This window comes from Callorhinchus milii, unplaced genomic scaffold (assembly GCF_018977255.1).
Source record: "Callorhinchus milii isolate IMCB2004 unplaced genomic scaffold, IMCB_Cmil_1.0 Scaffold19, whole genome shotgun sequence".
In the NCBI taxonomy this organism is placed as follows: Eukaryota; Metazoa; Chordata; class Chondrichthyes; order Chimaeriformes; family Callorhinchidae; genus Callorhinchus; species Callorhinchus milii.
The window spans coordinates 1,761,326-1,789,152 of NW_024704760.1; the positions used below are offsets into that span (position 1 = coordinate 1,761,326).

At 46.7% G+C, this 27,827-nt stretch overlaps 1 protein-coding gene across 4 annotated transcripts; it reads right to left on the reverse strand.

The window, feature by feature from the left end:
• Positions 1-479: 479 nt before the first annotated feature.
• Positions 480-27,023, reverse strand: LOC103182450. 4 transcript variants are annotated; one of them, XM_042342167.1, is made up of 9 exons: positions 26,967-27,023; positions 6,890-7,036; positions 6,231-6,296; positions 5,587-5,739; positions 4,324-4,501; positions 3,582-3,925; positions 2,741-2,787; positions 1,426-1,480; positions 480-779 (listed from the first exon to the last, which is right to left on the reverse strand). In XM_042342167.1, exons 2-8 carry the CDS (start codon positions 6,938-6,940, stop codon positions 1,450-1,452), a joined length of 870 nt encoding a protein of 289 aa, XP_042198101.1. In that variant the 5' UTR covers positions 6,941-7,036; positions 26,967-27,023; the 3' UTR covers positions 480-779; positions 1,426-1,449. The 4 variants fall into 4 exon arrangements, with proteins under 4 accessions (XP_042198101.1, XP_007897664.2, XP_042198099.1 ...); XM_007899473.2 differs by lacking the exon at positions 26,967-27,023 and adding an exon at positions 14,253-14,430; XM_042342165.1 differs by lacking the exon at positions 26,967-27,023 and adding an exon at positions 13,067-13,619.
• Between the last annotated feature and the right edge of the window lie 804 nt (positions 27,024-27,827).

Genomic DNA, 27,827 nt, shown 5'->3' on the forward strand with positions numbered 1-27,827 from the left:
AGGGAGGGGTGGAGGGCAGGGAGGGAGGGAGGGTGGGAGAGGAAACAGAACGAGAGATGTTCTGGGTAACTGGTTTACTTGGAACAAATAAAAAAACCTTTGCTAGTGTAAAGAGTTAAGGCTGCCAGAGAGTTGAGAGTTTCAGCCGGAAACTTGATATCAGTGACTGACTTTAATCTGTGACTTAGCAATCGAGAGACGCGGGTCACCACCGGCTCCCTCAGCGCTTTACAACAAAACAGTCACATATTCAGCAGGAAAAAAAACACATCCTTTTATGCAATGCAGTATCAAACTGGTTCCTTGCAAATCTCGGTGCTCCTAACTCTTCCTTCCAGTGGCTTCTAAACAGCTGCCTCGGGAATGGGTCAAGATTCGGTCATTTTGACCTCCACAATCTCTTTTTTTTTCCTTATATAAGAAAACAAATTCCCTATTACTGCAGCAACCCCTGCCCCCCCCCCCCCCCCCCCCCCCCACCTCCGCACGCCCACTCTCCACCTCCAGCTCCCTTTGGCCTGTAAATTCCGCTGCTGGATTTTCCGAGGGGTTTTGGAGCCTGTAAGTGCCAGCGTGCACGAGTGCCAAGTCTCTTCTGAATTCATTCCACTGAGAACTGAGCAGCGACGATGGAGCCGTGGAGCCGAGTTGGCCACATGTCTGACAACGGGAGAGCATTTGGGGAAGTTTTGGGGGATTTCCAGCCACAACAATAAACGTTGGGCAGGAAACGAGAAGGGATGCAACTTCACAGAAGCTGAATGTTTAGACCTTTCCACCTGTCAAAAAAAGTACCAAACACAGGAAATCATTAGCACAAGAGGTTCCCTGAGCGACTGACTAAATGATTTAATTCACCACTGAACTCAGTACCATAGGACCTAACGCTGTCTTCAGAAAACTACATTGAACGGAGTCACAGTCTTGTGGGACTGCTACAATCAGTGATCATTCTGTGATCTGTCCGCTCCCTCTCCTCCGCCCAACCCCGCCCTCCCCACCATCGCCGGTCAAGCCTTCAGCCTCTCTGCCCTTGGAACTCCATCCCACAGTCCCTCCGCCTCGCCCCCTTTCTTGCCTCCTTCAAGGCCAGTCTCAAGACCCTCCTCTTCGACCACACCTTTGGTCACCCTCTTACCCCTTACCCTCCTTGCTCTCCACCCCTCCCCGATCCCAACCCCCAGCTCGGGTCAAAATCCTTGACTGTGCAGCAACTTGGGACGCCCTCCCAATGTGAAAGGCGCTGCGTAAATGCAATTTGTTGTTGTTGTTGCATTTAAGCATCAAAATGGGTTTTGCCCACAAAACACACAGTCTCTCCACTTTACAGTGTATCCTGTGAAGCGCCTTGAAATGTCTCGACGATGTGATAAGGCGCTCTATCAAATGCAAGGATTATTAGTATTAGTATTATTTCATACTCACCGCCGCTCCACTTATGCCGAGAGCTCAGAGCGTATCTTCTAGAACTGGTATCGTACTGTAAGGAGAGCATTAGGAAAAGATTATTAGTTGGGGAGGACGAGTTCGCAGAGCTATGGGGAGAGAGCGGGGGAGTGGGATTGATTTGGGCAGCTCTTTTCAAAGCGCTGGCACAGACACGATGGGCCGAATGGCCTCCTTCTGTGCTGTATATGATTCTCTGGTTAACAGATGGTTTGACGAGGAAGCCAGCCATCGCTTTGAGCATCTTCTGGTGATTGTAACACCTTTCACTACCCGAAACCTGGTACAGTCTCCTCAGCTCAACTCCTTACCAATAACCTCCAAGTTGGTCACCTGATTGATATAACACTTTTTATCCCTGCTTTTTATACGGCGCCCATAACATCACAATGTCTCCAAGTAGGACATGGGTAATCATGGCTAAGCGTAGTGACTGTGTTCTTATTAGACGATTCGTAAGTTCCCTTTTTTTTTTCTCGATCAGCATTTTGGGATCTTTGACTACACGCTGGACTTTTTCCAACACTGCTATATTCTTATAATAATAACAATAATAATCCTTGCATTTGATATAGCACCTTATCACGTCTTTGAGGGGCCCAGGTTTCTTTGCTCCTCTTAAGGTTCCTAATATCTAGGGCCAGGCTTTAGGCTTGTTTATTTTTCTTCTGCCAAAGTCAAATGCCTTCGAATGTTTGAATATATTTTGCAAAGATTGTTTGCTCTTTTCCCTTCTCATCTTCCCCCTCCCCCCCCCCTCCCACACACACACAGATTCTTGTGAAAATGTCCCAAACGCACTCCTGCATTTATCTTCTGCTTTAAGACAGTCAATTCACTTTAGAGTATATTCTGTGGAGCACTTTGAGACGTCTCGAAGATGTGATAATGCTCTATAGCGAATGCAGGACTGTTATTATTGTGACACTGATAGGAATGTCATGTAACATTCAAGGAGAGAGCGAGAGAGAGAGAAGGGAAGGGCAGTACTATTTGTGGTCACGTTAACAGCCTTGACGAGGTTGAGACAGGACCTGATTAAACAACAGTAGAGTTCTCTCCATATATGGATTCCACTTTCCATTTCGATAGGAAAGCTTCACACACACAGACATCAAGCCCGATGTAAGTGAAAGCTTTGCTTTGGAGCTACTTTTTGAGCTGACGTTTGTGAGCTCAAAGTTCTGACGTGGGGGCTTGAACCCCGCAATCTTCTGACTCGCGGGTGAGAGTGAGTCCTGCGGCCTGAGCCAGGTTGACTAAGTGGTTTGGAAGGAGAGAGGCTGATTATTACCTGGTATCCCCTTCACTGAGATTGGCAATGTACTGTCGCTCCAGTCTCTGTGAAAAAACAGATAAGGAATTGAAGTGACTTAGGAGTCTGACTGATTACTCACACTGCACCTCTGGCCGCTGTTAATACACGGCATTGCCCTCACTCCCGCTTCAACGCACACCCAGCTTTTAGTCACTCTCAAAGGAACCTTCCTCGCTGTGTGCGTGTGTGTGCGTGTGTCTGTGTGTGGGGGAGCGTGTGGAGAAGGGGTGGGGGTGTGGAGGTTGGGTGGGTGGCTGTTCAATTCATCGTGTCTGTTCCAATGTGTTCTGAAATGCGGTGGGTGGGGAGGAAGGGGGTACGGCGAGACTTTGCACGAGTGGACAGTCTATAAGAGACGGAAGGGAAGGGAAAATGTGACAATATAATAATAATAATCATAATAATAATCCTTGCATTTGATATGGCGCCTTATCGCGTCTTCGAGACGTCTCAAAGGGCTTCACAGGATATGCTGCAAAGTGACTTGACTGTATATTTCGTGGGCAAAACACGGCAGACAATTGTGCACCGCAGCGTCTCACACACAGTCATGGATTGAGTGACCAAATTATTATTTTTTTAAAAAGGATTATTACCCCCGGGAAAAGCGATCCGCCAATCGACTAACAACCGGGTTCCTACTTACTGCTGGTAAACAGAGGCGCGTGTGCGCGTGTGGGGAGTAAGGAAACTTGGCTAAGGTTTCCCACCCCCACCCGCTCCCAACCCAGGAATCGAATCCGGGTCCTCTCGCTTGCGAGGCGAGCGCCCTAAACCGCTACGCCACGGGGACGCCACACAAGGGAGGAACGCTTACCCTTTTTTGCTGGTAATTATAAAAGAATAAGACGATGAAAATCAACAAAGCAACAGCTAATCCGCCAACCAAGCAGGGCCAAAACGTGGCGGGTTTACTGCGGTGGGAATCGGCTACTTCAGCTCCCGTGTGAGTCTGTGTGACTGAGATGGAGGGGATCTTCCTGGGCTCCACCCCACTCGTGATCAACGTGGTCTCTGTTGGTCTGCAGTCGTCCCCTCCGCCGTTGTCGCCACGGTTACCGCTTCCTCCTCCAGCCCTCGGGGAGCCAGCCGTGGCGCTCAGCACCTCGCTTTGTCCTGCCTCAGGAGGGCCTGAGGTGTGAAGGACGGTGATGCAGTCGCCTGAGGTTAAGGAAGAGGAGAAGCAAGTCAGGCGTTTAGGGTACGAGATTGCTTTACAGTTCTTAACGACGACAACAACAACTTGACCACTCGCGCAGGGCAGCGACTCGGAGTGGTTGGCAGTGGCGGATGGGGGGGGGGGGGGGGGGAGTTGACCGTAGGTACAGTCAAAGAGGAAGTTCTTCAGGTGCGACCTCAAGAAGGAAGGAAGGAAGGGGCAAGGCGGAGGGATGGAGGAAGAGTGTTCCAGAGTTTCGGGGCATAAGTGGGCGAAAGCGTAGCCACCGATGTGGTTTGGGACGTCCTCCCGATGTGACAGACGCTCAACAAGTGTCATTTTGTTGTTGTTGTTGTATCCAAATGTAAGGTTTATTATCATTGTACGACTGACGCCTCACCTTTAAGATTCATGAATCGTGCTGTGGCTGATGGCTGGTCTGGGTTCTCTCCTCTGGCGCCTTCTACGCACAAATTCTGGAATATTCTTCTGTAGCGATTGAGGATGCTTTGAAAATACTCAAAGAAATAGCCCACGCACTGTCTGACAATCGTCGTCTCTGGATCTGTCAAACAGGTCTGAGCGGGAGGGAGAGGGGTGGGGGAGGGGGTGGGTCGTTGTGGGGGTGGGGGGGAGGTGGTGGTAGGAGAAAGACAAGACAAGGTAAAGATTGATTCATTATTTTGACTAATATTGTTCCACCCGCACGCCAATAATTACTCACAGCAGCCTTGCCCTATAATCTGCCCTGCCCAGCAGGACAAAGAAAATTCATGTCATACGAACGAGGGCCATTCAGCCCCTCAAGCCTGTTCTGCCGTTCTATTAGATCATGGGCGATCTGTACTTCAGCTCCAATTACCCGCCTTTGCCCCGTACCCCTTGATCCCCTGACCTAACAAACATCTGTCCACTTCAGTCTTGAAGATGTGAATGGATTCAGCCATAAATCCACAGCCTTTTGGGGGAGGGAGAGAGTTCCAGATTTTCATTCCCCCTTTTGTGTGAAAAAATGCCTCCTGATTTCACTCCTAAATGCCCTGGCTCTAATTTTAAGATGATGCCCCCCTTGTTCTGGATTTCCTCCACCAGAGGAAATAGTTTCTCTGTAGCTGCCCTATCGAATCCCTTTGTTATTTTAAACACCTCAATCGGATCATCCCTCATCCTTCTAAACTCAAGGGAATAGAGACCAATTGTCCACACGGCACATACTCTCGCCTCTGAGTCAGAAAGGTTGTGGGTTCACCATCAGGTTTGCATAGAATCAAACATTGGCTGTGTGCGAGTTGGCTCGACAAATACACACAAAGTCCCATGGTTGTTTTTTTCCCCCACAGTGCCCCGATTAACAACTATAACAAGTGGCACAATGATGAGAATTGTATTTAGAAGTACAGTACTTAATTGTCTGCAGTACTAGTGTTTAACTTTATTCAGACGTCCAGAGGATCAGTGTGCGTGTGAGCGTGTGAGTGAGTGCCATCAGTTAGGTAATGATAAGGATCTTGTCGCCATGTTCGGTGTGACAGCTTACATAACACGGACGGAGGGCGAATTTCATCTCTGACAGCTTGCTTCAGCTCCTCCGCAGCCCGAAAGTTGCCACGAGCGGAGGACGTACCCTATACAAATGCGAATTGTGGTCACCAGTGAAACTCACCTCTTCCTTCTGACAATCCAAAATTCTGTTGAGTCGGTTCATCAAGATACTGGTGAGATTGGAGTTTTCGGAGTTCGGAGCAAAGCTGCTATTCAGCAAGGACATACTCTTTAGCAGCTGAGTCAATGTGAAGGACACAAAGCAGACACCATTCTGTTGGTTGGGTTGTGGTTGGAGGGGTTGAGGAACGTGGGGGAGGTGGGGAGGGATGGGGGGAAGGTGTGGAGAGAAATCAAGTAGGCTTTGTTAATGGAAAAGCTTCAACAACAACAACACATTACATTGACACAGCGCCTTTCGCGTCAAGGGGACATCTCAAGACTCTGGACAATCAGGGATCTGCACCTGAGCTGGTGTTTGGGATCAGGAGGGGTGGAGGGCGGGCAGGATGGGGGTAGGAGGGTGACCGAAGGCGCGGTCGAAGAGGAGGGTCTTAGACAGGTCTTGATGGAGGCAAAAGGCTCCACTTGTGCTTTATCTCTAAACCCCTCCCCGTTTGCCCACCACACACTCCTGACGCTGACCTTCACACAAACCGACACAACACTGAACTCCCGCACTCCCCCCCTCCCAGCCATCCTATAATAGACATCAACCCCCACACCCACCCCTCACGCCCACCCTCCCTGCAAAGGAGCACTCACCAGCGCAGACCTGTCCATATCCACCAACTTTTCGTATTCCAACATACTCGGGAGCAGATTCCCAGCCTGTGAAAGGGAGTCACCGTAAGGCAATGCAAACAATGACTCTGACCTGCATATTAACCTATAATAATAATCCTTGCATTTGATACAGCGCCTTATCACGTCTTCGAGACGTCTCAAAGCGCTTCACAGGATATACTGTAAAGTGGATTGACGTGTAAATTTAATGGGCGAAACTCGGCAGCCAATTGCGCACAGTAGCGTCCGATAAACAATCGCGGATTGAGTGACCAAATTATTATTAATGTTTTTTTTAAGAAGGGATTATTACCCCCGGAAAAGTGATCCACCAATCGACTAACAACCGGGTTCCTACTTACTGCTGGGTAAACAAGAGGCGAGTGTCTGCAGGGTAAGGAAACTTGCCCAAGGTATCGCCCCACTCGGGATTCGAACCTGGGTCCTCTCGTTTGCCAGGCGAGCGCTCTAAACCTCTACGCTGCGGGGTCTCCACTTGGCGTGTCATATCACCCGAGCGGTGCGGATAGCAGGCCTACGAACGAGCGGTGGTGAGAGCGTGTCAAGTATGTCAGTGAGGGATCAGATAGCGTGACAGCGTGGGGGCGGGGAAGCACCGCGGATCCCATTTCTCTCACCAGTTTGTTAATCTGCGTCTCCATATCATTCGTCACTTCCTCGCAGCTCATTTGAATGTCCTTGCATCGCCTCTCCTGTTCCGTCTCCGATGCGGCAACGGGCAGGAGAATCAGGAGGACCAGGCAGTATCGTGCCTGCAACAGAAGCTAAAGAGAGTTTCGGTCACTCAGTTAGGTGGTAGCAGATTTTGTGTGTGCGTGTGTGCGTGCGTGTGCGTGCGTGTGTGCGTGTGTATCTGCTTGCTTGTCCTAAGCATGTGTTCTAATTTCAGCAACACATTGACTGTAACGTCCTTCAATGAGCTTTGAGATGTCTCGACAACAGTTACAAAAACAAATAACATCGTACAGAGGCCTTTCACGTCAGGAGGATGGCCCGAGTCTCTGGAACGTGATAAGGCGCTGTTATCAAATGTAAGGATTTTTATTATCATTAAAAAAAAACTGACAGTGTCTTGTCTTATTTCATCAAAATGAAAAAGGACCATTCACCCATTCTGGATCTGGTTCTTAATAATAATAATCCTTGCACATGATATAGTGCTTTTCACGTCTTTGAGACGTCTCAAAGCGGTACACAGAATAGACTGTAAAGTGAATTGACTGTATATTTGTACATGAAACGCGGCAATCCGCAATTCGACTAACAACCGGGTTCCTACGTACTGTTTGGCCAACAGAGACGTGTGTGTGGAGTAAGGAAACTTGCCTAAGGTTTCGCCCCGCCCGGCAATCGAACCCGGGTCCTCTCGCTTGCGAGGCGAGGGCTCTAACCACTCTGAGTGAGAGAGTAAGGCTTCGAGGCGATGACAGATCAGGCCACCCGAGCAGTTATTACAATCGAACACTATCTCGAGCGTTCAGTTAGTTTCAGAATGAAAAGGATTCCAACATTTGACGTAATCCAGTTACACTTTGTCGAATTCTGTCACTCTTGGAGAATTTGAGGGGGTTTTTCTCCGTCCCCGGGAACAAAAAAAATTCTGTTTGTGTTCTGTCATGTTCACTTGACAATTTGCCCAAGATTTAAGTGCAAACCAGCTGCAAAGTAAACTAAGCAATGAGCTGAGAGCAGCACAGGCCAGGAATAATATAATGATGAATGATTATCTTGGCGGTACACTATAACATTATTCATAAAGATAATCCTTGCATTTGAGGCAGCGCCTTACCATGTCGTTGCGACGTCTCAAAGCGGTTCACGGGATATACTGTAAAGTGGATCGAGCGTGTATTTTGTGGGCGAAACGCGGCGGCCAATTGCGCGCAGCAGTGTCCACACAAACAGTCGTGGATTGTGTGTGTGTGTGTATGTGTGTGTGTGTGTGGGGAGGGGGGGTGGGGGGGTGGGGGCTGGGGTGGGTGGGGAGGAGATTATTACCCACAGAAAGCGATTCGTCAATTGACTAACAACTGGGTTCCTACTTGTGGAGTCCTGTAGCTCAGTGGTTAGAGCACTCGCTTTGCAAGTGAGAGACCTGAGTCCAATTCCAGGCAGAGGGTGAAACCTTGGGCAAGTTTCCTTACTCCACACAGAGCCTAATAATAATCCTCCAAAACCAAAAACAATAATAAATTGGTCATTTTCAATCTACGACTGTTTGTGGGACATCGCTGTGCGCAATTGGCTGCTGCGTTCGCCCACAAATATACAGTCAATTCACTTTACAGTGCGATCTGTGAAGCGCCTCGGGACGCCCTCCCGACGCGAAAAGCACTATATCAAATGCAAGGATTATTATTATTATTACCGTTAGGTAAACAGAGACGTGTGGAGTAAAGAAACTTACCCAACTCCACAGTCCACTGTTTTAATCAAGTTGTTGCGGTACACATTCCTAGCTCACTCTCCGCTAGGCTTCCAGTAACAGCAAAGGAAAATTTTGATTTGGCCTTTTAAGACTGGGATTGTTACCAGTTCCCACCACTGGAGCAGTCTGCAATAATCCCAGTTGCTTACTCTGTCTGTTCACTCGCTAAGATTCTTTCTCTCCAGCCCTTCAGACAATTCTCTTCCAGCTGCTATGTTGCCTCAGCCTCGACTACCCGAGTTGCCAACCGATCCCGTTGCGTTAGATAGTTAAATATATAAATAAACAGTTTGTTAAATAAATAAATAGCTAAATAGTTGGATGGTAGCTCAGTGGATAGAGCACTCTCCTCGCAAGCGAGACGATCCGGGTTCGATTCCCGGGTGGTTCGGGGGGAAAACCTTAGGCAAGTTTCCTTACCCCACACACACGCCTCTGTTTACCCGGCAGTGAGTAGGAACCCGGTCACTAGTCGATTGGTGGACGGCTTTGCGGGCGTAATAATCCCTCCAAAAAATAAAAATGAATAATATAAATAATAATCCTTGCATTTGATATAGTGCCTTATCGTGTCTTCGAGACGTCTCAAAGCGCTTCACCGCATATACTGTAAAGTGAATTGACTGCATATTTATGGGCGAAATGCGGCAGCCAATTGCGCACGGCAGCGTCCCACCAACAGCCGTAGATTGAGTGACCAAATTATTATTTTATTTATTTTCTTGAGGGATTATCATTAGGCGTGTGGAGTAAGGAAACTTACCCAAGGTTTCGCCCTGCCGGGAATCAAACCTGTGTAAAGTGTAGTGACTGTGTTCTTTTTTTGTAGACGAGGGACTCGCACAGTTTCGCTATTTATGGAGAGTATTAAGCGCAAGTCGGAGGTGGAGGAGTCTAACCAGCTGATCGTCTCGTCAAACATTAGACAAAACAGCCGTACAAGTTCAGAACAAGGTACCAGCAGCTGAAGTGCTGCAATGACTGAAGAAAAAATCCCTTCACCAAAAGGTGGTTAAGAAGTTTCAAAACGTTAAAACTGTTACTCAAATTCGTACTGTTGAGGATTCGTGCAGTCAAAGACACATCTGTGTATCCGCCCGCATCCATCTGTCTGCATGTCTCTCCTTGTGCAACTCTTTCCGACCAAGAATTGTGCAAATACTCTCCAACTGAGAGCAGATTTTTTTGGATCAGTTGAGTGTCTGACACATGCGGAAACCCAACCACTGCGCTCGAGACCGTCCAAACCAAACTGAGAATTCCATGTATCCCACCGGCTTTGCTATGCCCAAATTGGCTACTGCATTCGCCCACAAAACTACACTCAAAAGTCACCACAATCACAATGGACATCTAGTGAGGCCCTTTGAAACATTTTGATGATGGCATAAAGCCTTATTATCAAATGCCGAGATCAGAATTAATTCCCTGTGATACGGTAAATCATTTACTCTTCCAATTTATTTTTGATACTTCAGCACTGCCAGAGTCCAGCCCACAAGATAATTATGCCTTGACAGGAAATGTACTTAATGTCACCTTAGGGCAAAGGAAGTTCCATTTTATGATAGCGCTGAACAAGAAAGGGAAAAACTATTTCAAACAGAACTGGACACGGACCTGGAAACTAAAAGGATACTTTTTTTTTAAGAGATAATAATAACAATAACTTCATTTGATGTAGCGCCTTATCACATCGCTGAGATGCCTCAAAGCCCTATTAGTTTTGCTCTTAGTTCAGATGTGACTGTGAGTGTAGTTTTGTGGGTGAATGCAGGAGCCAATTTGGACATAGCAAAGTTCCACAAACAGCCATGAAGTGAGTGACCAATTTTATCTGGGATCTGTTGAAGCTTTTTTTTTTAAAAAGATGAAGTTACGATTGATGTGTTTATTTCTTGAGAAGTAAAGCGAATCGGTATTTAAGTCTCTGAGACTTACTATGAATTCAAGTTTGAATTTGTTTCTTTCTGTTGAGCGGGAACTCATCAGCAGACTGAGAATCTCACATAGGAACATAAGAATTTGCTGGATGAAAGAAGCCCAAGGTCCATCCAGGTCATCTTCCACCATCCTGGCAGTCACTTGCACATGTCGTGTCCCGAACTATATACTGTATCCCAAGACATTACTTCCTAAAGTAAATCTATCTAATTTGCTCTTGAAAGAATCAACACTTTCTGCTTCCACGCTCTCCCTAGGGAGCCTGTTCCCACTCGTATCCGCCATTCGCTGGTCAAGGGTGCCATCTTGGAGCCCAGCCCAGCCCGGAGGAGACCCCCGCTTAACACTCCCTGTCCAATGGTCACTTGAGCTCAGAGCGTCCCAAACAATAAATCAGTCCCCTAAATTTAACACAGACGGAACCCCCACTAAACAGGAAATTTAATATACTTCTGCTCCACGGTCCTGCTCGGCAAGTCACCTCATGAAACAGCAGCAGCTCAATACACGTGGTATAATTCGCTCCTCCTCAGGTTTTAACTGGCACTCAACAAATCTATCAAAACAATTATTTATTGTTCAGGCTGGTGATGGGTGGCTGGCTGGGTTGGGGAGGAGGGAAGTGGGAATACCAATAGTAGGCGACTAATTACTAATGCTTTTTTATTGCTACTCGCTGTTGACTTTTGCCAGGTTTAGCTGCATCTGTGGTGGTATTCGACTCTTTCAACACGTGTTTAAACCCTGCCTTTGCCGAGAAAACCACTTCTCCACCCAGCCTGACAACCCCAGTCTTTCGTTACACTTCCTTTCGCGCTCTCGTGTGACCACCTCTCCCGCTCAACTGCAGCCGTAATACGTCATAATAATAATAATAATAATCCTTGCATTTGACACGACGCCTTATCACGCCCTTGAGACGTCTCAAAGCGCTTCACAGAGCGTGCTGTAAAGTGGATCGACTGTGTACTTTGTGGGCAGCCAACTGCGCACAGCAGTGCCCCACAAACAATCGTGGTTTGAGTGACTAAAATTGTCTTGTTTTTTTTTGGAGGGATTATTACCCCCGGAAAGCGATCCGCCAATCGGCTAACAACCGGGTTCCTAGTCACCGCTAGGTAAACGGAGGTGCAGCTAAACCTGGCCTAACTAAAGATTTTACCCTGGCCGGGGTCCTCTGGCTTGCGAGGCGAGTGCTCTAACCACTCCACCATAACGTGTAATCCTCACAGAGAATGGAGGCTACGACATGAACAAACGTGGTTGAAATTTCATCGACTCTCCACACTTTTTATTCCGCTCGTCTGTCCCTCACGCTCTGCGTATTGGAATGAAACGGTGCCGAATCCTAACCAGTCTTAAAGCCGGTGAGACCTGTATTTGCTTTCAACAGGAATTTGCAGAGAATTCTTAAACGCGGTCTTAAAGCAGGAAAGTGGTTCTCAGTAGCGCTTTGCAGCCGATGCTGTGCACGGACTGCGGTTAAAAAAAAATCAAATCATCAAAGCTCTCGCAACTCACAAGTCAGCCTCACTGTGATGGAGTCAGACAGTGGTGAGGGTCACACCAGACAGACGGCTTTAGATGTGGGAGTTTTCAATAAAGCCCAGGTTAACATATCACCAGGCTACAGCTTTTCTCTTCCGCATGAGGCAAAAAAATAAATAGTCACTCAATCCACGACTGTTTGTGGGGACGCTGCTGTGCGCAATTGGCTCCCGGGTTTCACCCACAAAATACACAATTCACTCCACTTTACAGTATATCCTATGAAGCGCTTTGAGCTGTCTCGACGACATGACGAGGCGCTGTATCAAAAGCAAGGATTACTATTACGACTATTATTATTATTGTTCCTCTCTCACACACTGTTTCTGCGTCTCTCTCACACCCTTAGTCTGCTGTGCTCTCCGCGCGAATCTTGAGCTTAAAGCTCCCTCCGTGAAGCGCCTTGAACCGTCTCAACGAAGTGACAAGACGCGACATCCAAACCCAAGGATTATTACAATTCCTCTTATTACAAGAGCAAACGATCGCCCACAAAATGTAAAAGTCATTTCGCCCGCAATTTACACAGTCAATTCACTCTACAGTGTATCCTGTGAAGCGCTTGGAGACGTCTCGAAGCCGTGACAAGGGGCTGTATCAAACGCAAGGATTATTATTTATTATTATAAGGAACATCATCTCTACAAAAGACGCACTGCACAGTACCGGCACATGGTCAATCTCGAATTGCTGAGCTCCATCCTCCCCCCACCCCGATACCTTCCCTCCTTCTGCACCGTTTCACTCCCTGATCTTCTCTTTTCCTCTTCTCGAGCCTTGCCTCAGGCCACCCAGTCTCCACAGTGACCGCAGAGCTTACCTGACTTCGACAGCTATCAGTCCAAACCCATCTCCCCCTTGATCATTGTCTCACCATTTCTCTTCGCTTCCCCTTTTTTTCTTTTCCTCTTCGCTCTCCGCGTCGCCCGAAGACTTGCCAACAGCTCGTTCGTCCCCCACACACAGGAGCCCCACGCCACGTTATGTCAGGATCAGGCAATGATTGGGTCGAGATGGGGACCTCTCTCTCGCTACCCAGCCTTCGAGCTTGGACCACCCTATCATTTCTATCCAAGCATCTCAACAGCAGCAGCAGCAGCAAATTACATTCATACAACCTCTTTCCTTTCGCATGGGGAGGATGTCTCAAGGCACAGCGAGAAGCATCTCACTTAGAGAATAAGGCAGGGGAAGGAGGCAGGGCGAGAGCGAGAGCGAGAGCAAGAGAGACCAAGCTAAGGATTAGAAACCCATGCTTAACAGCCAGAGACAGAGAGAGAGAGAGAGAGAGGGGGGGAGGAGGAGAGATCTTGCTTGCTCTCTCTTCCCTAAGTATCTCACCCTGAGGTCTGGCAAAGGTTGGATTTAGCAGTGGGAGGTGTACAGCCCAACATGGACCACCACCACCACCCCCCCTCAAAAGAAAACCAAGCAGTTTTGCAGGGATTAGTGGCGTTGGACGAGTGAGAGGGAGAGGGAGGGAGGGAGGGAGGGAGGGAGAGAGCTGAGACAGGAAAGTGAAAGTAAGCAAAGGGAGGGGAAGGCAGAGAGCGATGGAGAATTTAACATGCGTAGAGTGGGGGGAGAGAAAAGCAGCTGAAAACACACTGAGCTCACACTGCCACTGCTTGCATTTGCTTAAGAGACTTTATATTAAAAGATTCCCAATCTCTTTCTCTCTCTCTCTCTCTCTCTAACACCAACACTAACACATAGGATGGATGGGGGGGTGGGGGTGAGGGTGAAATTGACAAGTTTCATTTCACAGCTGATCAGCTTCACTGCACTGCACTGCACTCACAGACCCCAATAATTAATTGCGAGTCATTGTATTTTTTCAGGGCTGTATATATATATATATGTACATAATAAAAAAAAGTTTCAGCCAAAGTTTAGTGCAAAAAAAAAGAGAGAGAGGCTGGTTCTTTTAACTGACCTGCTTTGAGCTTGACTTTGACTTTTTTTCCCCCTTTTTATTCTTATTCTTGTTCTTATTTGCTGGGAGTAAATTCAAGTCAAAAGTAAAACCAAAGCTGGGCACAAGGAACAGAGACACTCACCTTAAGGCAGATGATTCCTGAATTCTTCATGTGGAGAAGGAGGAGGGGGGGGAAGAAAAAATGATCCTTGGACAGCAAGTTAGGGGGAAGTGAGCCCACAATTGGTTTCACATCACGTTTATTGCTATTGTGGTGAGAAAAGAGGGAGAGTTGCAGAGCAGAGGGCAAAGTTGTTTGCCTTTCCGGATCATTCAGCTATCTCGAATTTGTGTCTCTGCTCTGCACACTCACTGCTCAGGATTTTTTTTATTGGTATGTCATCTAGTAATTCAGCCAACCCTGCCAACCTCCCTCTCTACCACCCCCACCCCACACAATTTTTTTTTGCAGGAAACAACCACAAATAGCACATGTGATTTCTCAGAAAAGCTGAGCTCCTGTGATGCATCTTTTTAATGGTGATGAAAGGCAGATATATATCTGTGGAGATATATATAAGTGTATGAAGAGAGAGAGAGAGCGAGAGCGAGAGAGAATGAGAGAGTGTGTGTATATAACCCTATCACTGTTCTAAACTTTAGTTCATTTTTTTCAAGGAATTCAATTTTCCTTTTTGGGGGGGAAGGGAATGGGATTTTACGTTGTCAAACTGGAGAGCTTTTAAGGTACTTTACCCCAACCCCTCCCCCAACTCCGCCCCAGTACACTATTATCGCTCCTTAGACTATGAGTCCAAAGACCGAAAATATATGAATTCCTAATTCATGCCCTCCTCCACTCCCTCTTCCTCCAAAGTCGTATTGTTTCCTTCCGCTGAACGGTTTACTGGCGGCAAAAGCGTTCGAATTTCAGGAAATTCTGATTCCTGGTTCGATGACCAGAGGGCAGGTTATTGGTAAAGGTTATTTTTCACTTCATTAATGTTAATCGCAGCTGCAGCCTGTCACAAGTCCGGTTAATTTAACATTATTTGCCCTTTGGGCATTGCCACGTTTTTAATCAATGTGCGTGTGTCAGCCTGGCGCAGGGCATAGCGCTCTTGCCTCGGAGTCAGCAGGTTGTGGGTTCAAACCCCCGTGTCGGGACTTGGAATCACATAGTCTAAGCTGACGCTCCAATGTAGTGCTGGTGCGGGGAGTGGGGGGGGGGGGGAGAGGTTGTGTTCCATTGTCGCAGACACCGTCCTTCGGATGAGACATTAAACCGAGGTCCCGTCAGCCTGTACGGGTGGACGTTAATAATAATATTAATAATAATAATAACAACCGAGTTTCTTGTTAGGTAAACTGAGGCGTATAGAGTAAGGACACTTGTCTAAGATCTCACCTGCCCAGGAATCAAACCCGGGTCTTCTCGCTTGCAAAGCAAGGTTTTTGTAGTCAGGGTGGAGAGCCATCTGGCTTTCTCCACCAACATTACTAATGAGAGGACAGGACAGGTTTGTGGGAAGTTAGAGATGTTCTTTGAAACTGCCAGGATGGGACACGACATGTCCAGCGACTGCCAGGATGGTGGAAGGCGAACTAGATGGACCTTGCCAAGCCAATTCTTTCGTTCTCATGCTCTTAAACAGATGAATTCTGAGATGAGCAGTAAACCTCGGAGTCCTTTTCAATGCCCAAGGCGAGGCTTAGGTTCCTGTCACATGGAAACAATTGAGAAATCTTGTGTTTTCGGAACCCACGGCTGGGAAACAGAGTACCCTTTGGGACAAGGTATTGGTGCCTTTGGCAGAAGACTGGCAAAGTTTAAACAGTAGATCATTGGCAAATGCTGTGGAATAACTATACTCATTTGAAAGCCTGTTTTTCTATTGATTTATTCCCTGTCTGTTGACTCATTCACTTCCTTTTGGGTCCTAATAAAATGTTCCAAGATGCTATTCAATAGAATAGAGGCTACATAACACTATATGGGTTGTCGTTGTTCTCTGGTTGCCAATTTCATGACAGTTAGCCTTTACTCTGAGAAGTGTATTATATTATCCTTTCCTACTGAAGCTCTACAGTGCTTCCTGCAGTCACACCACATACTGTTCTGGCCTCTGTGACATAGAGCAGGTCAGGCCCTCAAAAGGCAGAGGAGATCAACAACAAAAAGTCCTTGCATTTAATATAGCACCTTATCACGTTGTTGAGATGTCTCAAAGTGCTTCACAGAATGTATTGTAAAGTGCATTGACTGTATATTTTCTTGGCAAAACGCAGCAGTCAATGGCGCACAGCAGTGTCCTGCAAACAGTCATAGAGCGAGTTACCATTTTGGTGGGGGGAGGGATTATTACCCCTTGAAAGCGATCTGCCAATCGACTAACAACTGGGTTCCTACTTACTGATGTTGCTCTGGTCTCCTTCCGTCCCTGATGATTTTTATTTACTTTGCATTTCATTTTGTTTTGGTAACATAATTTGAGACGCTTTAAACAGAGGCTTGCGGAATAAAGAACCCCCAACCTGGCAATCTCACAACAACTTACGTTTTCTATAGCGCCCTTGCATGTGCTCCGAAACTCTTAGAGTGAGCAATCCACTCAGAACAAGTATATAAGCTAGAGATGTTCAGCGAATTCTGTGAGGGGGAACCTATGCAGGCGTACAGGATTTTAGATGGAGATTGAGGAGACAAAACCAAGAGTGATGCCAGTGGCAATTGCAGGATAGCCACAAGGAAGAATTTTATTTGGCACAAAGTACGGGTAATTAGCTCCCCAGTCAGGCCTAACAATTGTTGTTTATGGCTTGGATCCATGGGATCTGATAGATAAATAAATATCTCTGAAATCTGTAAAGTCACGAGGGCTCCGAAGTCCTTTTCCTCCCTGTTGATTCTTATTTTCTTTGCTTCTCATTTTGTTTTGCGAAGTAATGCGAGACGTTTTATACCATGGTTGTTATTGCATTCTTGAAGGCTTCCCCATTGTGTTTTGTTGATTTCACAATGGTTCAATTTTGGGAAAAGTCATTTTGATAAAGATCCTGTGTCCTCGGCACATTTGGGAATGATTTGGGAACTGCTATCGGCAGCTGGAGAAATAGTGTTAACTTTGCATTTATGGCACATAATTCAGAGCCCTGTAGCTCAGTGGTTAGAGCACTCACCTCGCAAGCGAGAGGACCTGAGTTTGATTCCCGGACAGGGTGAAACGTTAAGCAAGTTTCCTTACTCCACACACACTCCTCTGTTTACCTAGCAGTAAAGTAGGAACCCGGTTCTTAGCCAATTGCCAGATCGCTTTCTGGGGGTAATAAGCCTTTCCTTCAAAACAAATGATAATTTAGTCACTCAATCCACGACTGTTTGTGGGACACTTCAGTGCGCAATTGGCTGCCGCGTTTCATCCACGAAATATACAGGCAATTCAGTTTACGGTAATATTGTGTGAAGCGCTTTGAGACATCTCAAAGAAGCACTGCATTATCGCACGTGTCGTCCTTCAGTGGAGACGTTAAATTGAGGTCCTATCTGGCCATTCAGCCGGACGTTTAAAGATCCCGTGGCGTTGTTGGAAAAGAGAAGGGAGTTACTCCCAGTGTTCTGGCCAACAACACCCCAGATAAAATTCCTAAGGGCTATCTTTAGTTCTGTGAAAATTATTTTATTACGGACTTGGAAACACACAATCTTATCAGGTTTCCTTTTCCAAGCCACTTTGGGACCAAACTGGCATAAACACGATCCCCGCCCACAGTTAATTTTCTCTCAGTCCAAAGCTCAGAGATGCCATGCTCTGGACAGGACGTTAAACTAAGGACCTTAAAGATCCCGTGAGTGTGGGTTTTCCCCGAGAGTGCTCAAAGAGAGAACCAAGTAGCTCCCGATGGCCTGGCCACCAATCCTTCCAGATGCATTATCATTTAGTTCGAGGCGGTTTTGTATTGTTTTGGTTGAGCGCAAAAAGATTGTTGGCCAGGATATCGAGAGAGAGAGAGAGAGAGAGAGAGAGAGAGAGAAACGGGATCTTTAACGTCCAGCTTACCAAGCAAGGTTGGACATCTCTTGAATTTGAATAATTTACACAGACCCTTAATAACCCTTAAGAATGTCATTGTATCTGGGGGGGGTGGGAGTGGTGGGTGGGCAGGGGATTGTTAGCCAGGACAATGGGAGAAAATCCTTCTCTTTTCCAACAACGTCATAGAATCGTTAAATATTCCCCTGAACGGGCAGATAGATTGCCACTGATGGACCTCGAACAATCTCCAACGATACCTTGCTTCCCCCCAGCGCTGCAACAACGACAATAATTTGCATTCAGGCAGGGCAGCGTCTCGGAGCGCTTTATTGTGTCATTAGGGACGAGCATCGGGATTCTAACCCATTAGGGGATCAGGAATATCTGGCATTATCTCAGCCCGACCGGACAGGTTGACTCCTCTTGTTATTGGAACGGAGAAAAAAAAAACCTGAAGTTGTGAGACCTGAAATTTTTAGCTTCAGTTTTAAGTGGGAGATTGTTTCTTGTCCAGTGAGGCTTCTCATTCCCAGCGGAGGAAACCACCTTCGCAACATCATACCAACAGCTGGAATTAGGTGAGCAGTCTGCATCTCTCCGGGTTCCATCACCGGCACAGGGAAAATCTGGATGTGTAGGTGGGATGCTTGGAACTCTCTGGGTTGTGGATAAGGTTGAGAACAGTGATGGGTTGTGTCAGATCCCACCCTCCCCAAAACTCACCAAAGGAGAAAAGGCTATCACTGTCGTTTGCAAAGTAAAATAATAATTAATATGGATACAGCACTTCATCACATTGTTTGTCCCAAAGCCCTTCACGCGTTATACTGTAGAGTGGATTGACTGTGTATTTTTTGGGAGAAACACGGCAGCCACTTTGCGTACAGCAGTGTCCCACAAACAGTCATGGCTTAACTGCACATCTCCAGATCCTCCCCTTCAAACGCCCCTTCATGGACCAGATGTGGGGTGGGAAGGTCAGTTGGGGCTCAAACCGGACGTCCTGGTTCTGTGAGTCAGAGGAATAGGCTGGGGAGGATGAGGTGGTCAGAGCCGCAGGAGAGAAGGCATTGGTGGAATTTGTCCCCGTTCAGCTGCAGAAAGTTTACACTCATCCAACCCCTGATGTTTGCCAAACAATCTGCAGAACATCAGAGGAACTGGAGTTGTAGCTGGAGGAGAAATAAACTGTTGTGTCATCCGCATACATTTGGAAGTTGACCCCATGTCTGCTGATGACATCACCAAGAGGGAGCATGTAGACAAGGAAGAGGGGCTGGCCAAGGATGGAGAGGATATACCACAGGTGACCGGGGTGGGGGTTGGGGGGGAAGAGAAACCATTACTAGAGACAAAGTGAAGGTGGTTTGTTAGGTAGGACTCGAACCAGGCAAATGTGGTCCCACTCAGGCAGAAGAGCGAGGAGAGGCGGTGGAGGAGGAGGGTGGCGTGGTCGACTGTGTCATTCTTGGTGGAGAGGTACAGGAGGACGAGAAGGCAGAGGGTTCCAACTGCCACAGCTGTTCGAGATAGTTTCCTCTGCGTGAGACAAGTTGTTGCTCTACAGCCTACTCTCATCAAATGATCCTGACTCCTTCCTTCCTTATGAGGGTCAAGGACCAAATGAAGAGAGTAAGGAGAAGCAGCTGCTCCCAATATACAATGAGGGGCAGGATGTTTGCCTCTTCATCTTTACCTCGGGTCCCATTGAGATTATTTGCATGGGTGGTCAGTAACTAGAGGGCAGCTCCCATTTAGAGATTGTCAGTAAACCGGCAAATGGGGGAGGTCAGGAGATTTTTTTTTCACACGCAGTTTAGTTAGGACACGGAATTCTTACTTGGGCGATTTACTAGCCAGGAGGTCGAGAGAGAGTGAAACTCCCTTCTCTCTTTGAACGGCGTCGTGGGATCTGTAACATCCTTTAGAACAGGCAGACAGGGAGTTCGGTTTAACATCTCATCCGAAATCGCCTAAGCTCGAGGGCAGAGGTTTGGCAGAGACATTCATACTGTGTAATAAAACACTTGGATTTGGCTTCTTTCCACTGTTGTCCGTGGCTTCCGCCGCTTGCTGTTTGAAGAAGCAGTGGGCAGGGCTGTATCTTGAAAAGAAAACCAGCAAAGTTCATTGCAACAAGCGCGAACAGCCCTTGGCATTGTTTAGCTTAGGTGCCAACCGGCCTCGTTGAGTAGTGATCCAGACCCTGAGACAGAAAGGATTGTGGGTTCAAGATTTCAAGTCTCAATGTCGGACTTTGACCACACAACATCTTGGAACGGAAAGGCAAGGCAAGGCACGGCATGTTGGCATAGTTTGGATATGAACTGAGTCCCCGCCTTGTGCCCATTCAGGTGGATGTTAAAGATCCCAAGGCCATTATTTGGAAAAGAGAAGGGGCTTCTCTCTCGCGTTAGAAAGCTTCCTGGCCAACCGTCTCCCCTGGAGAAAATAGATCATTCACTTCCTGTCTGTTTATGAGACATCGCTGTGTGCAGTCTGGCTGACTGACTGTGTCTGTTTGCCTAGGAATCACTGGAAGTGTTGTAATTGTTTATTTAACCTTTCTGCCTCAGGCCTATCTCCAAACATTGGCCTAGGTCGACATCAGTTCACTCAGACATGATCTGCTGAAGTCTGCTCGGTCGCCTGAATTTCTGGTTTAAAAAAAATGTCTATTCACTGTAACTTGCTGCCAGAAGCTCCTGTGGATGTCAGTTACATGGGCCAAAGCAACACTTCAAGACGTCCTCCTGACCTGAAAGACAGCTGTATAACTCCATCCCACAGTCCTTTTGCCTCGCCCCCTCCCTCGCCTCCTTCAAGGCCTGTCTCAAGAACCCTCCTCTTGGACCGCGCCTTCGATCACCCTCCTACCCCCCACCCTCCCTCCACCCCTCCTGATCCCAACGCCTGGCTCGGGTCCAAATCCATGACTGTCCAGCGCCTTAGAATGTCCTCCTGAGGTGAAAGGCACCGTGTAAATGTCATTTGCTGTTGTATATATATAATGTATTGTAAGGAAGCATCTGTCGTCAATAAATAGGAAATGCCAATTGAAATTGTTGTTTCCTCTGAATTAATTAATGACCGACTGAGAGTCAGGAAAGACAATATGTGGATGTGGTCATGTTAAGCAAACCAGTTTGGAGCTTGGAAATTCCTATTCAACCCGTTGTTGGCTGTGTAGTCACAGGCTGCGCAATGAGCTATCTCATTCGTGCCAAGAATCCAAAGGTGCTTTGTTACCTGTCAGTGAATCGACGTTAGATAAGGGCAAAGATCTTTTATCAACAACAACAGACAACCGACATCTTACACACATTCACTATCTGCCAACCACCAAGTTTTTTTGATCAGTTTATCTGATGACAGCTTGTGTACATAAAACGCCAACTGTACTCCATACTGGGATTTGATACGCACATTAAATTTACACAGCGCTTTCATGTGGGGAGGACGTCCCAAAGCACTGGACCGTCAAGGATTTGGTCCCGAGCTGGGGATTGGGATCAACAGCAGTTAAGATACAACATGCTTTCCCGTCAGGAAGACATCTCGAAGCGCTTCACATGATTGACTGTAACGTGTGTGGTGACTGTGTGTTTTGTTTTGTGGGGGAAAGCACCAGCTAATTTCTGCACAGTGACGTCCCCACAAACAGTCAAGAAATGGATGGCTGATTGTTTTTTCCCACTGGGGGATTATTAGCCTGGACTGTGACCTTAGGTCTCACAGTGGGAGGTGTGGGGGTGGGAATGGGATACTATTCGTACTATATATTGTGGGCAAAATGCGCCAGCCAGATTTTGCTAACAGCAATGTCCCACAAACAGCCATGAGCAAGTGACAAATTTCATTTGGGGGATTGCAAGAATTCTCTCACCCACCCCCTCACTCCTCCCCCCACATCCCACTCAGCCCCCACACCACCTCAAAGAATTCACTCTTGTGGTGACTGGAGTGTCAGGAATGTGGACAGTGATCAGCAATGGGGAAAGACTATGGCTGGAAAGGGAAAGTCATACGTTTGGGAGCCACGTTCCTGTGTTGCCCAACAGCAAATGTTTCATCACATTTAGACGAGCAGGAAAAGAGATTATAATAATAATAATAATAATAATAATAATAATAATAATCCTCTGCATTTGTGGATTTGGGTCATTGATGGGCGCAAGTTGCCAAACAAAATGCAGAGGCAGGAATCACCTGAGATGTCATTGCCACCATAACAAACACATCACAACAACAACAATTTGCATTTATACAGCGCCCCTCGTGCAAGGTAGCGTCCCAATCACAGGTCGCGATCAGACAAGAACTATTTGGAGTCCAGCGATGCAGCTGAGCAGTATCAAAACAATCGGATTCCTCCTCCTATTCAAGATCTGGCATCGAATCAAAGAGATGTCAGAAGGATGAAGTCCTTGTGAAGTGCCACTGCCTGAACTCAGGATCATATTAAGGCTCTGGGTGTCAGTTCAGGAGACTGCAATAGTCTATGAGCTGCCTAAACTTGTACTCTACTGAGTCATGTGTCCTGCAGTAAGAACAGAGCGTGTTGATGAATAGACTTGAAGAGATAATGGAGCGAAAGGAACTTCCTGGTGGGTTTATCACCCAACAGCACATGTTTGACCGACACCAGGCACTTTTGTTCCACCCCACGTTCCACACGAGTTTGGCTCGGGCCACCAGAAATTTCAGCAAAGCAGGAAATCATGTTGGTAAACAGAGGTCACGTTGCTTTCCAGTGCCAGTGGTATTAGTTTGCTTGGAGACTATTATCAGTCTCGGTGGCTTGCACACACTGGGGTTTGAGTCAGAAGGTTTGAATAGATAGAATCATAGAATCATAGATTCGTACAGCACAAAAAGATTGAAAAATTGTAGCCGAAACCTCGGCTATTTGTACACGTGCCTCCCATAGTACCCTTGGCTGCAACCCACCCGGACTTATCTACCATCAGCGCAGTCAACCTTTTCAGTACTTCCTCTCTGTTTATACTTATCCTATCCATTTCCTCTGCCCTCTCCTCCGATACTGCGGCATTTGCTGCATCCACTTCTTTTATGAAGACAGATGCAAAGTACTCATTCAGTACATCAGCCGTGCCCTCTGCCTCCACAAGAAGATTTCCCCATTGGTCCTTAATTGGCCCCACCCTACCTTTGACTAACCTTTTTTTCTTGATATGTTTGTAAAATATTTTAGAATTCCCTTTAATGTTACCCACTAACCTTTTCTCGTATGATCTTTTTGCCGCTCTTACTTCCTTTTTCAAACCTCTTCTGCACTTCCTATATTCGATTTGGTTGTCTTCTGTATCCTGGGTTTGACATTTGTCATACGCCTCCTTTTTCTGCTTCATTCTGGATACAATTCGTCATCCACGGAGGTTTGGAAGCCCTACTTTTCCCTGTTGTGGGAATGTATTTATTCTGTCCCCGAGCTCTCTCATCCTTGAAGACTTCCCACTGCTCTTTAGTTGTTTTACCTGCCAATCTTTCTTTCCAGTCCACCTCGGCTCGGTCCCTTTTTAATTCACTGAAAGTTGCCCACTTCCAGTTGAGTATCTTCACCTTAGATGGTCCCTTTCCATATGCATTCTGAATCTAATGATGTTGTGATCGCTATTGCCCAGATGCTCTCCCACTGAAACCTGTTCCATTTGCCCTGTTTCATTCCCCAGAACTAGACCCAGCACTGCTTCCTTCCTCGTTGGGCTGGAAACGTACTGATCAAGAAAGTTGTCCTCTATGCATTTTAGGAATCTTTCCCCCTCCTTACCCTTTGCACTGTTGTTTTGCCAGTCTATGTTGGGATAATTAAAGTCTCCCATTATCACGACTCTATTGGCCTTGCATCTGTCTGAGATCTGCTTGCAGATCTGCTCATCTATTTCCTTCCCTCTGTTTGGTGGTCTATAGTATATCCCCTACCAGCGTAACAGCTCCTTTTCTGTTCCTTAACTCTAACCAGATAGATTCCGTTTTGCGGCCCTCCAGCCTTTCCACGGCTGTAACCATATCCTTGACTAACATTGCCACACTCCCTCCTTTTCTTTCCTTCCCTATCCCTCCTGAATACATTATAGCCAGGAATATTCAGCTCCCATTCCTGTCCTTGCTTGAGCCAAGTCTCTGTTACTGCTACTGCATCGTATACCCCTGTGACCACTTGAGTGTGCAGCTCACCAATCGTGTTTGCTAAACTCTGTGCATTTAGGCACATGCACTCCAAGACCGACTTGACCTGTTCTGCACAGGAGTGCTATCTTGGAGTCCCTCCAAAAAACAAAAACAATAATAAATCGGTCATTTTCAATCTACGACTGTTTGTGGGACATTGCTGTGCGCAATTGGCTGCTGCCGCGTTCGCCCACAAATATGCAGTCAATTCACTTTACAGTATATTCTGTGAAGCGCTTTGGGACATCTAGAAGACATGAAAAGCGCTATATCAAATGCAATGATTATTATTATTATTATTAGTGGATAGTTTAGGACACGACATGTGCAAGCGACTGCCAGGATGGTGGAAGGTGAACTAGATGGACCTGGGACTTTTTTTTGCCGAGCAAGTTCTTGCGTTGATTAGAGTCCTGTCTGGCTGGTCACGTGGATGTTAAAGATCTCACAGCATTGATGGAAAAGAGAAGGGAGTTTCCTCCAGTGTCTTGGCCAACATTCCTCCTGATCGGTTGGCTAGTCACCGTGGGACCGTGTTGTGGGTAAAACATGACAACTGTGTTATGCAGTTACAGTTCAGGACAAGGTCTCTGATATTTATTTACATCGTGCCAGCCAGTTAGAGGAAGGCCCTGTCTGGGTTATCCGTATGAGGAAGGGAAGCTAATTAAAGGCATCTTCATTGAGGAGTGGAGTGTCTGGTTAACACGACAACCCAATCCAGAGATTTATTAAGTCATTTAATTGCCTTGTTAATCCAGGGAACTCCTGCCAACTGCTGTAGTAACTCTGTACTTTGCAGGGCAAGCGCGTCAGCCAATTTGGGCCCGGCAACGTCCCTCAAAAATCCGTGAAGGGAATCCAGAGAGTTATCTGGAGGCTGCCTCGTTCACCTACGAAACGCACTACAGCTGAGGAGAGCGATGTCAAAGACGAGGATTGTTGTCGTTATTATTACAATTGTACATTTGTTCAAATAAAAAGATTAGATTTTGTTTTTGTTTTTTACACACACCTATATAGAAATATATATATATAAAAAAAGCTCAAAGAAAATCTCAGCCACGGTTAGACCGTAGGCTATTTGGTTTGCTGCCAAGCACTCAGATGTAGAATGCTTTCCCTGACACATTTACTTGAAGGCATGTTTTAACAAGACAATTTAAAGAGACAAACACTTACACTTTATACTCAAAACAGAAAATGTTTGGATATTTCCATGTTGCTCCGAGGATTGTTGGCCAGGATGCTGGGAGAAACTCCCTTCCCTTTTCCATTGGTGTTGCGCAAATCTTTAGCATCCACCTGAGGACTGGCAGACGGGGTTTGGTAGTATGGAGTCCTCTAGCGTATTGGTTAGAGTGCTCGCCGAGCAAAAGCGGCAGGACCCGGGTTCAATTCCTGGGCGGGGCAAAACCTTAGGCAAGTTTCCTTCCTCCACACGCCGCCACATGTTTACCAAGCAATAAGGAGCAACTCAGTTGTTTGCCGATTGGCAGATCGTTACTAATCCCTGTCCCCAAAAAATTATAATTTGGTCGCTCAATCCCCGATTGTTTGTGGGACGCAGTTGTGCACAATTGGCTGCTGCGTTTTCCCCACAAAATACGCAGTCACTCCACTTCACAGTATATTTTGTGAAGCGCTTTGTGATGTCTGAACAACGTGATAAAAGCTCTATATCAAATGCAAGGATTATTATTATTATTATTATTACTATATTTAATGCCTCATCAATATTGCCCTCCAGTTATGGGGTGAGTTCCCTTCTCTCCCCCCAACACCCAACCCCCACCACCCACCGGCCCTGCACAGGAGCATCAGCCTAGACTGTGATCTCCAGGCCCAATTTGAGGTTGAACCCACAACCAGAAGGTTACCATCAGAGCCGAGCTGACAAGGTACCAACTGAGCCACAATATCGGACATGTTACGTTGCAGTTATTGGCTAAACAGTTGCTAGACATAGCCTGAGGCACTGGGCTAAACTAACTAACTAACTAACTAATTAATTGATATAGTGCCTTATCACGTCGTTGAGAACAAGCAGATGATCTATAAATAATATTTGAGGGTAGAGCATAGATGAATAGCCATGACATGAGCAGCAGCTGGCAGGGATGGTGGAAAGCGAAACTGCTCCCACTGCATCTCGGCCTTTTTTCACCTCCCAATTTCCTATGTTCCTGTGGAAGACCGTGACTGGGTCAGGAGCAATCTGTCGTGACGGCTGTTTGCAGACAGATGTGTGTTTAGGAGCACGACTCGGGCCCTTTCACCATCTTGATCGCGATTTTAATCTCAATTAAAGAGAGCTGCCGAGACGGCATTCGATGTATTGAGTGCAGGAGCGAACTTGTTTCTTTTACATCCATACCAACACACAAAGCCTCATTGCGTGAAAACAAAGTTCAAAGCGCTTGTACCGAGTAGAACAAACCCGTGTGTTCGACGCTATCCATGTGTGTTTCGGTGAATGATCGAGCAATCAATAGAAATTGAAGAGAAAACAGCGTGTTTGTCTCCTGATCCCCACTGTTGTTGCCGTCAGTATCAACAGATTCCTGTCACCCGAAGCCAACATTTTGTGTTTTATCGTGTCATCGCCTCCTACTAACCTGGTGCCTCACCTGCTGTCGGCATCATCGCCTTCGGCCTCTTGTGTTGTCTTTCCGGTTGGTCAGTCGATCGGTGGATCGCTTTTCTGGGGGTGATAAACCCTTTTTTAAAAAAAAGTAAAATAAAAAAAAATGGTCACTAAGTCCACGACTGTTTGTGGGGACACTGCTGTGCGCAATCGGCTGCCTCCTTTCGCCCACAAAAATACACGGGTCGGCAAACGTCACAGTAAATCCTGTGAAGCGCTTTGAGGCGTCTCGAAGACGTGATAAGGCGCTGCATCAAATGCAAGGATTATTATTATAATAAGCGAAGACAAAATGTATTAAAGAAAAACGTAATTGTTGGCCGACTATAATGGTTGGAAACCCCCTCTCTTACACTATCTCCTGCAAGTTTGTTGTAACACGAATTGCATCTCTCGTACGTACTACATTCAGCTCATTAAATTTCCTGTGATCTTGCTATAGTGCTTAGCAGTTGCTTGAGTTGCTTTCACACAGGATGTATATTTATTGGCTCTCGAAAAGGAAGCTTTCCCGGCTGGACTCGAAAGAGGGAAGAGAGGGGTCGAGGCTGAGGGTTTGAAGGGAGAGTGTTGAATAACTTAACTTAAATTTAAGCAGCAGTCTGGAAAACAAGATTCCTGCAGTAACGGTTTTGTTTCTAATGGTCCCTGCAACTGCTCTCAGATCGTTCGATGCCCAGGTGATTTCCCAACCGGACACCTCAACCAACCCAACGCCTGTGAGTCAGAGGTTCTGTGGAATTTTAAAAGCTTTCTAAAGCTGTGAAAAACCACACTGGTCGATCGAGACAGATAACGGCGAGATATCAACACTTAGATCCGTTTCAGCAAGAGCTGAATTGAA

Coding starts and splice junctions, on each gene's coding strand:
- LOC103182450 (XM_007899473.2), bottom strand. CDS start 14,282: ATGAAGAATTCAGGAATCATCTGCCTTAAG. Junction 7,037..14,252: donor CAGGAATCATCTGCCTTAAG/GTGAGTGTCTCT, acceptor AACTCTCTTTAG/CTTCTGTTGCAGGCACGATA. Junction 3,926..4,323: donor ACGATTCATGAATCTTAAAG/GTGAGGCGTCAG, acceptor CCTTAACCTCAG/GCGACTGCATCACCGTCCTT.